General features: G+C 38.9%; 1 protein-coding gene across 1 annotated transcript; it reads right to left on the reverse strand.

The window, feature by feature from the left end:
* Positions 1 to 1663: 1663 nt before the first annotated feature.
* LOC119245277 (40S ribosomal protein S4-like) lies at positions 1664 to 2470 on the reverse strand. Its single transcript, XM_037511493.2, has one exon. It carries the CDS (start codon positions 2468 to 2470, stop codon positions 1679 to 1681), a length of 792 nt encoding a protein of 263 aa, XP_037367390.1. The 3' UTR covers positions 1664 to 1678.
* Between the last annotated feature and the right edge of the window lie 9851 nt (positions 2471 to 12321).

The raw sequence follows: 12321 nt of genomic DNA on the forward strand, positions 1-12321 counted from the left end.
TTTATAAAATTTGTAATTTGTTAAGTGATATTTAAATTTGTTATCCAGCATGAGAACAACAACAAATTATAGATCCAAAGAAAGAAGAATATGGATTGATCCTTGAGACACATCCATATTAAGCAGAGAGAAGAAAAGATGTTCATGAAAAGGTACTGAAAAGTATTAACCAGGGCTTCCCTGGTGGCGCAACGTGTTAAGCACTGCACTATGAAGCAACCCGCAGCCTCTGCAGCATGAGTTCCATCATTGGTCGTCCAGGGAGCTGCCCACATGGTGCAGCAGACCTCTCTGACACCCGCTTCTCCCCTCAACAGTGTATTTCAGTCGATCCACCAATTCTGTTCGCCATTCTGTCTCTGGTGAATCCTCTCACCCGCCGAATCTCTGGCCTGTACCCCAGCTCTTGTATGCATAAATAAATAAATCTTTTAAAAAAAAGAAAAGAAAAGTATTGACAAGTGAAAAGTCATAGAAAGTGCTATTCTAAGACCTATAGGAAGATAAGGTTTCAGGCGGCATGTGTGACAATTTGGAAAAATTTTGCTAATACATTATTAGATGCAAACACATTTAGGATAGTTATGTGGTTTTTTTAAAATAATTATATTTCTAATGTCCCCCTATTTCTAATAAGACTCCTTGTCTTGAAGGATATGATCTGATATTATTTTTTTAAAGATTTATTTATTTATGCATACAAGAGCTGGGGTACAGGCAAGTGATGTGGGGGGTGAGAGGATTCACCAGAGACAGAGTGGGGAACAGAACAGGCAGACTGACTCAGGGGAGCAGCAGGCAAGTCAGGAGAGGCCTACTGCCCCATGTGGGCAGCAACCTGGTGGGCAGTGGATCAGACTCGTGCTGCAGAGGCTACAGATTTCTTCATAGTGTGGTGCTTAACCCCCGGTGCCACCAGGCAGGCTCTATGATCTGATATTATTATACTTAATTACATCAGCTTGGTTAATGGCTATGTCAGTTTTCTGTGTTTACACAGTGTAACTTTTTCAATTCTTTTACTTTCAACCTATCAGTGTCCTGAATTTAAAGTGTGCCAATCATAACCAACATAGTTGGAGCTTGTTTTGTTATTCAGACTGTCTGACAATGGGATGTTCATTCTTTTTGCATTTAATACAATTACTGATAAGGTTTATCACTTTGTTATTTGTTCTCTAATTGTCCCTTCTGGTCTTTGTTCCTCTGTTTCACCTTTTCTGCCTTCTTTTGGATTAAAAAACATTGTATTTTTCACTTTTTCTTTTTCGTTTCATATATACCTGTATTTTGTTCAATGTCTGACATTATATGCCCTTACATTTTCAGTTTACCTTGAATTATACTACATTTATAAGAGACTCACAAACTATAATTTTACTAACCCCTCCTGGTTTTTGTATTCTCTTATGTATTTTGTTGTTACCTATGTTAAAAACTACATAGGGAACAAGTTTCAAAATATTCTTAAATTACCTTTTATGTTATTTTCCAATCATTTCTGTAGATAGGTAGGTGTTTCAATTTAGGAATATTTCATTTCTAGCCTAAAATTTTTGTGCATTATTCTAGTCATGAGACAAATTTTTGTACCATATTTTCTTTTTCTTTTTTTTTAAATCATGCCGGATCATCTTTATTTAAGCATCAAGACTCTTCCATCCACCTAGTAAACTTTTCACCCACTGCTCTGTTTGGCTGCCAATCTCTTGACTCTTTCTTCAGCAATGGTGAGGCGGATACCTTTTCCTTGGTGAAGAGAAATCCATGGTTTGTTGCCTTTGCCAATAACAAAAATGTTGGAAAGGCGAGTGGCAAAACTGTTGCCATTAGCATCTTTTACATGAACTACATCAAAAGAACCAGGATGTCTCTCTCTGTTGGTTATCACACCAATTCTTCCCAAGTTAGCACCTCCGGTTACCATGCAAAGGTTACCAGTGTCAAACTTGATGAAATTTGTAATCTTGCCAGTTTCCAAATCAATCTGAATGGTGTCATTCACCTTGATGAGGGGATCAGGGTAGCGGATGGTACGAGCATCATGGGTGACAAGATGAGGAATTCCTTTGGTGCCCACAAATATTTTTCTCACTTTACACAACTTGTACTTTGCCTCCTCGAGTGTAATGAGATGAACAGCAAAACGACCCTTAGTATCATAGATCAGTTGGAAATTCTCTCCAGTTTTGTCAATGCTGATGACATCCATAAAACCAGCAGGGTAGGTTATATCAGTGTGGACCTTGCCATCTATCTTAATGAACCGCTGCATACAGATCTTCTTCACCTCATCTCCTGTGAGAGCATACTTAAGCCTGTTCCTTAGGAAAATTATTAGAGGAAGACATTCTCTCAGCTTGTGGGGACCAGTGGATGGACGAGGAGCAAACACCCTGGTCACTTTATCCAGCATCCAATGCTTTGGAGCCGCCACTTGCTTCAGATGCTTCCTGGGACCACAAGCCATGGCTGCGCTAGGCACGGAAAGAGTGTACCATATTTTCTTAACTCTCCTTCCTTTCTCTCCAAATTTCCTACCCACAAGCCAGGAAACCACAGTATTTTTATAATCTTTCTTTTCAATTCCAAATTCCAAATATCTATATCTGGATTAATCATTTAAGCATTAATCGTAAATACTGGTATTATCTACATATTTTGAGGATACTTTATGACCTGAATTCCTAGTTTAGCAAAGATATGCCAAAAATGTAGGGATCAATTAAATTTCAACAAAATAGGCTTACACGGCAATTGTCTTGGCTGCACAGATCTATTCTGAGTGCCAGAAGCTGACATTATTTCTATACCCACAACAAATTCTGATTCGTCTGTTCTTCCCCAACTCCCACTCCTAAAAGATAGATTCCCAAAATAATTAGAGCCAACTTCATGCATGTGAGAAAACAAAACAGGTCAGATTATGCATTTCAAAATATTAGTTCTGTACACTAGAACCTTATCTAGGGTACTAACAATGAGATCAAAAGATTAAATCAGAAGACTGCTTTAGAGGAAGATTCTTTAGGACAGTGCAAACATACTTTGTTTTCTCATTTCTTAAAATCAAATTTTATTTGTAGTTGTACTAGATTGAGGAATACCCCTAGCCCCAAATCATGTCTATCAAGAAGCTCAGAATGTGAATTTATGGACTTCCATGGTGATTAGGGTTAAAGTCTCAGTGCTGTCAAGCTATTGACAGCCACTGCCACTGCAGCATGAATTTGATCCCTGGCCAGGGAGCTACCCACATGGTGCAGCAGACCTCTCCTATCTCTCCTGCTGCTCTCTTCAGTCGATCTGCCTGTTCTGCTCCCCACTCTGGTGAATCCTTACACACACACACCCACATCTGGCCTGCACCCAAGTTCTTGTATGTATAAATGAATAAAAGACATCTTAAAAAAAGAATGTGAATTTATGTGGAAATAGATTCTTTGTAGATGTAACAAGCTCAGATGGTGTCACACTGACATAGTGTGGGCCCTAAGCCCAATGACTTAGAAAAAGAGGGAAATTTGAACATGTGGAGACACAGGGGTGACACCTAGGAAAGAAGTTTATGTAATGAGGGACACAGAGATCAGGGGAGGGTGCTTTTACAAGTCAGGAGACACTAAGGACTGCACCACCAGAAACCAGGAGAGATGCTGGACACATGTTTCTCCTTCGGGGTTCCAAGAAGGAACCAACGTTGCCAATACCTCGGTTTTGGACTTTAAGCCTCTAGAACTATAAACTAATGAATTTCTGTTGTTTTAATTTCCCCTCCTCCCCAGTTTGTTAATTTGTTAAGGTGTTCCTAGGAAACTAATACAGAAATTAATTCTCTCCTTTAAAATAACCCAGCAGGAAAAAAGTAAGCAAAATCTCTGGATTTGTTTTTTGTTCTTTTCTTTCACTCTCTGATATTGACAAGGACTCAGCATGGGGTAGGAGTTTTGGTTTTCATTTGTATTTTTGTTTATCACATGTAGCTAAAAAGGGTAATCAAATTTCTAATTGTAAAATAAATAATAAAGGTTGTAATAATGCGTTTTGACTAAAAAATTGGTGACAATAAGAAAACGTTCCAAATTAGTAGGTAAAGGAGACTGGCAACAAAATTAGCAGGTTGATGAATGCATTAATCTTGCGAAGGCAACATGAAGGCAAGTGTAGAAAGTGTACCAATAGTTAGAAATAAAACAAACCCAAATTACTACTATTATAATGGTACCATTTGTTGAGAGCTACACTCCAACACTCAGATAATTACTCTATATCAAATTTAAGACAACCCTGTGCAGTCGATATTATGACCTCAATGTTCACGGAAAAACTGAAACTCTGAAAGCTTAACTTGGCACAATGCACACAGGCATGTAGCAAAATAAGGATTTGTATCCAAATCTATACGGTCACAAAACCTGTGCTCTAAATTTCTATAATCTACTATCTCATTTCTAAGAGAAAAAAAGAACACCAGAGTATTGGTTGAGATGGAAGCTTAGAAGTCTAATTTTCTTTGGAAGTCACTATCAATAATTTAAGTGATCCTTTCCTAAATCTTTCTGAAGCAATATTTGATTTTGATATTTGCATTTTAACAAGTACAAACCTTTACTATATGTGTGATGGGTTTGTTCTTAAGGATGGTGAGGCAGTAGAAAGCATCTTTAAGAAAGTTAATGGCTGGGCCTCCCTGGTGGTGCAAAGGGTTGGGCACCACACTGTGAAGCAATCTGCAGCCTCTGCAGCATAAGTTCAATCCCCAGCTGGCCAGGGAGCAATCCACATGGCGAAGCAGACCTCTCCTGCCTTGCCTGCTCCTCCCCTCAGCAGTGTCTTTCACTCAGTCTGCCTGTTCTGTTCCCCACTCTGTCTCTAATGAATCCTCTCACCCCCCTGCATCTCTGGCCTCCACCCCAGCTCTTGTATGCATAAATAAATAAATCTTAAAAAAAAAGTTACTGGCATCTTTGAGAAATGACAAGTTAATATAATCAAACATTTGTAAGCATACATTTTGTCAAAGTTTTTGCAAGAAAAAGCAGCAATGGGAAAGGACAGTCATTAAAACTGAATTGTTATAAGCAGCAATTTTAGGAGTCAGATATTCTCACTAAAAATGTTTTCTTACTTGGCCTGATAAAGGGGAATATGGATCTGGAAGGACATAGTTGGTATCCTCTAAAAATTGCAATCTTTTTCAAAGGAGATATGTCCACTAAAGGTGTGCAGATTACACTGAGCCAGCCTATCTTTCCACCAGGTGTGAGATCTCCTTAAATTCACTGGAGTATTCCTGCAGATGGTTATCATCACTGATTGTTGGTCACAAGTCCTGCCAGTTCACTGACTCAGCCCCTCAATTGACCAGACTCTGAAATCTGCCACCCTCCGGTCCTGACAAAGGGAGATAAGTAGTTGAGTGCTGTCAGTGAGATGATGACTCCATTGCCAACAGCCTTTCCTCATTTCTTGAGTGGTATCACAGACTGTTTAACAGGAGAGATAGCTGAAAACAATTCCCCAGGCACTTGAGATAGAACCCTCTAGAACAGAATATATTTCCAAATGTTATAATGTCCAATTATCTCTGGCATTTTCTCCAGAGCTGCTATTGCCATATACCTAGGTAATTAAGCATTTCTATTGGCATGAAGTTCTACCATTTTTCTTGTGTTTAAGTAGATGACAGAATTGATTGTCGGAGGTCATGTTCGAGAGGTCAGTACTCAACAATCACTCCACAAATACTCAACGATATTTGTGATGAAGCCAAGTAAGGAGCATTTGGAAGAATACTAGAGTCTGCCTGATGGTTTGCTTAAAGTTTCAAATGGAGTTCTAATGCAGCCCTTCTCCCTAGAAACAAGAATGAGAAACACGCTCCAGACAGCTAAAAAATTAGAATCAGTGAATCTGTAGTTACCTACAATTAAAAAATTAATTTAAAGAGATTATGATGAGTGCCCTTTGTCAATGGTTGGTACATTATTCTGGTCATGTGAAGCTGCTAATCAAGAATTATTTCATTTTTGAATTCTTACCCACTCAGTTGACATTTATTGCTGTTGGTGTAGAAGATGTTTGAACAATAGTACCTGATCAGCTTTACAGCTATTTCTAGGAATTCACTATACTGTAAAGCAGAGAAGGGTCATATAGGATGATAATTCAAAATGATATGACTGGTTATAAACTGATTATTAATTCCTATTAAGATATTTTTAATAAATGTTCATGAATTAACTAATGACTATAAGTGAAATGTTTTGGATTAAGAAGAACACATCTTTAAAGGCCTTATCTTCTTCTTACATGACACTACTCATTTTTGGGGTGTTTTATCTAGAATAAAATTCCTTTCATATTAGCCATTTAGAACACTTAACAGCTGCCTAAAACAAAAAGCAACTCAGAGTGGCATAAATAACAAGGACATTTCTCACAATGCTTAAAGTCCAGTGATAAGTTTTTTGGAGTTGGTTAATTCAGCAGTTTGAAGATAATGTCAAAGACCCAAAGTTTTCTTTTCCAGAATAACCAACTGGCCCTGCTTACCCAGGATTTTCCTGATTTTAGCAGGATGTTTGGTTGGTCACCCTTTTAACCTTTCCATCATTCCAGTGTTAGCTCTAGTCCTCAGGCCATGTTCTCATTGCCAAAACAAACAAACAAAAAGCCTCTTACACCACCCACTCTAGTTCTCCTCATTAAAATATAATCAGAGAGGGATCAGACCGAGGGAGGGAGGAGCACAGGGGACTGAGGTGACGGTGCACAGGTGCATTGGTGAAAGAAACTCTATGGAGACTACACTTGGGGAGGAGGGAAAGCAAATATTGTTTAAAAATGAACAAAGAGGAAAAAATAAATGAAAAATAAATAAACTACAATCAGAGACCAAAAAAGGATATTTCTCTTTCTATGGCTCTATAGAAGAACAAATCAACTATCCTAAAGCCTGACCAATAGACTTCACCAATATTCCACTGACCAGACTGTATGACATCTTTCCCCCACCATCCCATTGTTCAGACAATATGATATTCCCTCATCTCCATCACTAGCCAAGGAGATGGAAATGGCAAGGTAGCCCTAACCAATCAAAAGACAGCCCTGTTGGGCCTCCCCTGATGGCCCAGAGAGCCTCTGCAGCGCCAGTTTGTTCCCCAGCCACTGGCGAGGGTCCCACAAAAAAAAAAAAAAAAAAAAGACAGCCCCATGGGTCTGGGAAGTCATATTCCATAAGCAGTTGGGGAGAACAAGGAAGAAAGTATAAGGCTATTGGATATGGCAGTATATGTAAGCATGTTAAAGCACACCAGTGCCGAGTCCAAGAATGACCGAGACCCAAGTTTGATGCAAAAGCAAAGGTGGCCTTCATTAGCTAGCTCGAGCTAGGGTCCGAACCCCCGGAGTGGAACCGACACAGTGGCCGCGCCCAGACAGGGTTGGACCCAGAGCACCATAATTAGGCAGTTTAAATAGGCATACAGAATGGGTCCCTCAGGATAATCTGACAGCTTCAGATGTGGATTCTAGGAATCTGACTGTTAGGGTAATCTAATGGTTACAGACACTGGTTCTTAGAATCTAGGAATTGCAAGCTCACTCTCAGCGATGCTCTTAAAATAGCTGCTATACTAACATGGCTGCTGTTATGCTCTATTCTTACAAGTAAATATTGCTGGATGTCTTTGGAATTTATTTTTTAATTTATGCTTACCTCTCCAACGGTGATATTGTGATCAATGATAAGAAATATATATTTGATCTTCTTCCATGGTTCTTGGCTCACAGCTACTAACACCCTTGGAACTTCTTGAGCAATAAAAATAATGGAAGCATCTTTTATTCCCATAATATTGGATCCTTGTCCCTGTTTCCTGCAACTACTTCAGAGTCATAAATTTGAAATAGTTTTTTTTTTTTATTCATAACAAACCTCGTTCTACTGCAACTGGATTTGTGGTAACAGGGTAACTTTTGGGAAACATCTAAAGATGGGGGTTTGTTGCCAGAGAACCAAAGAGACAAAGGGCTAGAACTTTCAGTCCCATTGTTTGACCTACCTGCAGGGAAGAGGGGCTGGAGGTTAACTCAGTTGCCCATATCCAATGATTTAATGCACCATTTCTAAGTAATAATACCTCCATTAAAAACCCCAAAGGAGGGCCTCCCTGGTGGCATAGCAGTTGAGCACTGGGCTGCAAAGCTGCCCGCAGCCTCTGCAGCGCCAGTTCAATCCCCAGGCATCAAGGAGGGTTCCACATGGCGTGCAGACCTCTCCTGCCATGCCCGCTGCTCCCCTCAGCAGTGTACTTCGGTCCTTCTGCCTGCTCTGCTCCCTGCTCTGGCTCTGGTGAATTCTCTCACCCTCCCGCGCTTCTGACTGTACCCAGTGCTTGTATCAATAAATAAATAAATAACTCTTTTAAAAAAATATAGAAACCCCAAAGGACAGGTTTCAGAGGGCTCCCACATTTGTGAAAACAAGGATGGGGTAGGAGACTGGCAAGCTTGGAGAGGGCATGGGAGCTCCATGCCCCTTTCCACCTATCTTGCCCTATGCATTCTTTCCATCTGGCTGTTTCTCAGTTATAGCCTAGTAATCTAGTAAGTAAAATGTTTCTCTGAGTTCTGTGAACCACTCTAGTCAAATCAACTGAACCTAAGGACGAGGTCATGGAAACCACCCTCTATAACTGGTCATTCAGAAGCACAGGTAACAATGCAGACTAGTGACTATCATCTGAAACAGAAGGAGTCTTGTGGGACTGAGATGTTAATCTGTGAACTATGATACTATCTCTGGGTAGAGAGTATTAGAATTGAGTTTAATTATAGGACACCTAGCAAGTGCCAGGAAATTTTGATGTAGGGAAAACCCAAGTACCCACACATGCTAGAATTGGTGACCCAAACTTTCACCCTCCTGTAGATTTCTGGGAGTGAGAAGATCTCTTCCCCATACAAATTTTTACAATGTCTGGTTGGAGGGAAGGTGTGGGACTTTTCTAGGTGATTCTGAAACTCCCCTGCTCCTCTTTGTATTGAGATTAGAAGCTTGTGGGACTGTAAGCTACACTTCCATGCCTTCAGAGGAGTGATACTTTTATTCTACAGGAAAATCAACTCCAACTTTGCAAATATGTTCATAAAGACCCGTTCATTTCTTTACATTGTGCCACTTGTATTTTCAGTCAGTAACATCATCACTCCTATCTACTGTTGAAGAAGTTGAAATGTCACCAGTTAGCATGTTATCAGAGGCTGAGAAGCAATATGGGGTGGGGGCAGGATAGGGGATCTTTCACAGAATTTAGTGTTTATTTGATGAGCTACCTTAATGTTTATATCTTAAAAGGATGTGCAGTAAAGGTTCACGAGTAGAACCACCAATTTGTGTATAAAATATCCCTTAAATGGAGGAAAGTTCTGCCTTGTATTCCAAGCCAGCAAGGCACATTTAGAATTCATTCAATTTACCCCAGATTCTCAATAGCCAAAACACTGGGCTTAAGCATCAATGTGCTTTAGCAGTAGCATTTCAAAGACAGACTGAAGTAGCACCTAAGTTATAGGTTAAAAAAAATTTTAAATGAAAGGTGTCAAGCATTAAAGTGAGCCATTTTTTCTGCCTAAACTGGTAGCTATCTTTGTGATACTTAAAAATGACTGAAGTATCACCTTCAATACTTTCAATGAACTGCAATAAAATGACCCTGTTAGTTGCTTTTCAGAATGTCTCTGCTGAGATTTTTTATCTGCACTTACTCCCCCTCCACAGAGGACCTTATATCCACATCTGCCATATCACATCAACAGTAGGAATGTCCTTTGCAAAAGCAAATATTTGTAAAATAGTTTTGGAATAGGTGGGAACAGAGTTCACTGATAGTTTAGAATAATTATAGGGGCTCCCTGTGCAAATGTCAAAATAGAAAAAAATTAGCAGAAAATAGGCAAAGTGACAATACAAATGGCCAGATCTCCATTATCACTTGCTGTACATCTCACAAGACAGCTGATTCCCGACTCTGTATGGGCTCCAGCATCCAGTGATTTATTGGGTAATTCAGCATTTGCCAGTATGTCTTGTGCTAATTAAATGCATCGCACTCTATTCAGAAATGTCACAATTGATTTGTCTTCTGCAAGCACTGACTTTATTTCAATCTTCTGAAAAAGATTTTATGAGCCCCAGATAACTTATCCTGGCACATTCATCTCCCAAGGTAGCTTCTGTGTGTGAGGGCAGTAAGAGAGGAAACCCTCAGCGAACATTCAATACAAATACCCTTGCAGACATCTTATTTATCCATTATATGCCATATATCTGAGATATCGCATAGATATAGCAAAATTACAAACTACCCCATTATCCTATAAAAGCATTTAAACATGACAGAGTTAACATAAAATGATATTGGCAGATCTTATTGGATGATGTTATATCAATCCAAGAAACATGTACTTTGAAAGTGTTATTTATTACAAGGTGTTTACTTATTCACAGATTGATTTTGACTGAATTTAGCTATTAACTAACTTGCATACAAGAGGAAATCATATAATGTCATTTCAGGGACAGGGAAAGAAGAGAAATGCAGCTTAGTTTAGAGGTGATATAGCCCACACTCCTGTAGAATAACAAAGGTTATTTAATTCCAGGTAGGTTTCCCCACTCACTCTACCCTCTGAACCCAGTTGTGGTGTCCATGTTCAGTGTTCTCATTAGTGATCAGTCACAGGAAAAGTGTCCAGTTCAGTTCAGAGGAAATCAAAATTCAACTCCAATAGTCATTGCCTGTGAACTGGTAATACGCCACAAAAAGAAAGAAGACTATATATGTCCTATTGGAAAAGAGTGATTACTGCAGCTATAAAACAAGGAGGCAATTACTCTAAGAAGAGACAATATGCAATCATCAGCAGGGAAGTTCCAGCATTTTTCTGAAAATTAGTAATTCACTAGCTTGAATAATCCCATTTTTCTCCTTGTTTATATTAACATTTGGTTTGGGGTAGAAAAGGTACCACTGAATAATGATAACATCAACTCTCAGGGTCTGTTTGGTCTTCTAGTATCCAGACACTTTTCCTTTAAAGCAAAATACAACTCTAATTATAAAAGCAGAGCTTTTTTTTTTTACAGCATTCCAGTAGGTTTTCTATTGAAATGGCCATTACCTTTTTTAACTTCTCTCTTAGGGAAAGTCAGGTCTATGTAACACTAATTTATTCAGGAGTCTTTAGATTCAGTTATTTCACCCTCATTCCAAAGTAGTGCAATGAAATTTTTAAAAGTCACTCCACGGGATTTGGCTTGTGAGTAGCTGAAGTAAATAATTTGCAAATGATTATAGGAAGTTCTTCAGGAAAAAAAAAACACAAAAGAAATGTAGAAGGCAACACTTTACTGACTAATCTGTTATGCCATTAATCTTTAAAATATACTATTATTTTCAATAATTAGAATAGGAAACTGAGATGCAGATTTGCTAAGTAACCCTACTCACCAGTATACAAAGACCTGTAAGATGGCAGAACTGAAACCTAAAAACAGCTTTGTACCACCAAATTCTAGTTTTCCAAAATAGCACAGTTGAAACTGTGATCAGGCTCTAGATAAATAAAACTAAAACATTATCAAGAGAAATAAATTGACCCAATTCTAAATATTTGGTTTAGTGTCACATTTTCTTAAATATGGAGGTGTAGTGGAGGCTGAGGTATGCTGTCCACATTTCCCTTTCAGGATTAAACCCTTCTTCTGTGGCCAGTGGAAATGTCAGCAGCTGATTTCTGGGCTCTGTCCATCTCCAGGAACCATGCTTACACAAAGGTCACATGCCTTTCCAGAGACAACCCACATCCACTTACTTCCCACAAGAAGTATAGTCTTGGCCCTTTGCCTCAAAGTCAGATGAAGCCTGAAAACTCTTAGCTCTGGGGGTCCCTATAGAAATAATCTCTTACCTCTTTGTTGTAACTTCATTGCAATTTAACTTCATTATTGACCAATTTGATTTTCTCCCTTGGGAGAAAATTTCACTCCTTTTAGACATCTCAGAGGTACTGCTCCTCACAAACCTCCTGCAACCTTATCTCCACCCAGAGCTTGTTAACTAGGGAATGTGAGTTCTGGCAATATGCATCGGATTGATTCCCCAAATCATAAAGAACTGCACATTTTGAGTACAGATACTTGGTTTCTAAAGAGCTGTTTTGAGCAATTATTCTCTCCTTAATTTTGGTCATATATAGGTCACACTTATTTTGTTAACCTTATTTGCTCTAAAATTAGGTGCAATCGTTTAT

Source organism: Talpa occidentalis, unplaced genomic scaffold, assembly GCF_014898055.3.
Source record: "Talpa occidentalis isolate TD23 unplaced genomic scaffold, MPIMG_talOcc4v2.1 talOcc4.14, whole genome shotgun sequence".
NCBI lineage: Eukaryota > Metazoa > Chordata > Mammalia > Eulipotyphla > Talpidae > Talpa > Talpa occidentalis.

Excerpts from the sequence above, each read along its gene's own strand:
- LOC119245277 (XM_037511493.2), bottom strand. The coding sequence starts at position 2,470 with ATGGCTTGTGGTCCCAGGAAGCATCTGAAGCAAGTGGCGGCTCCAAAG.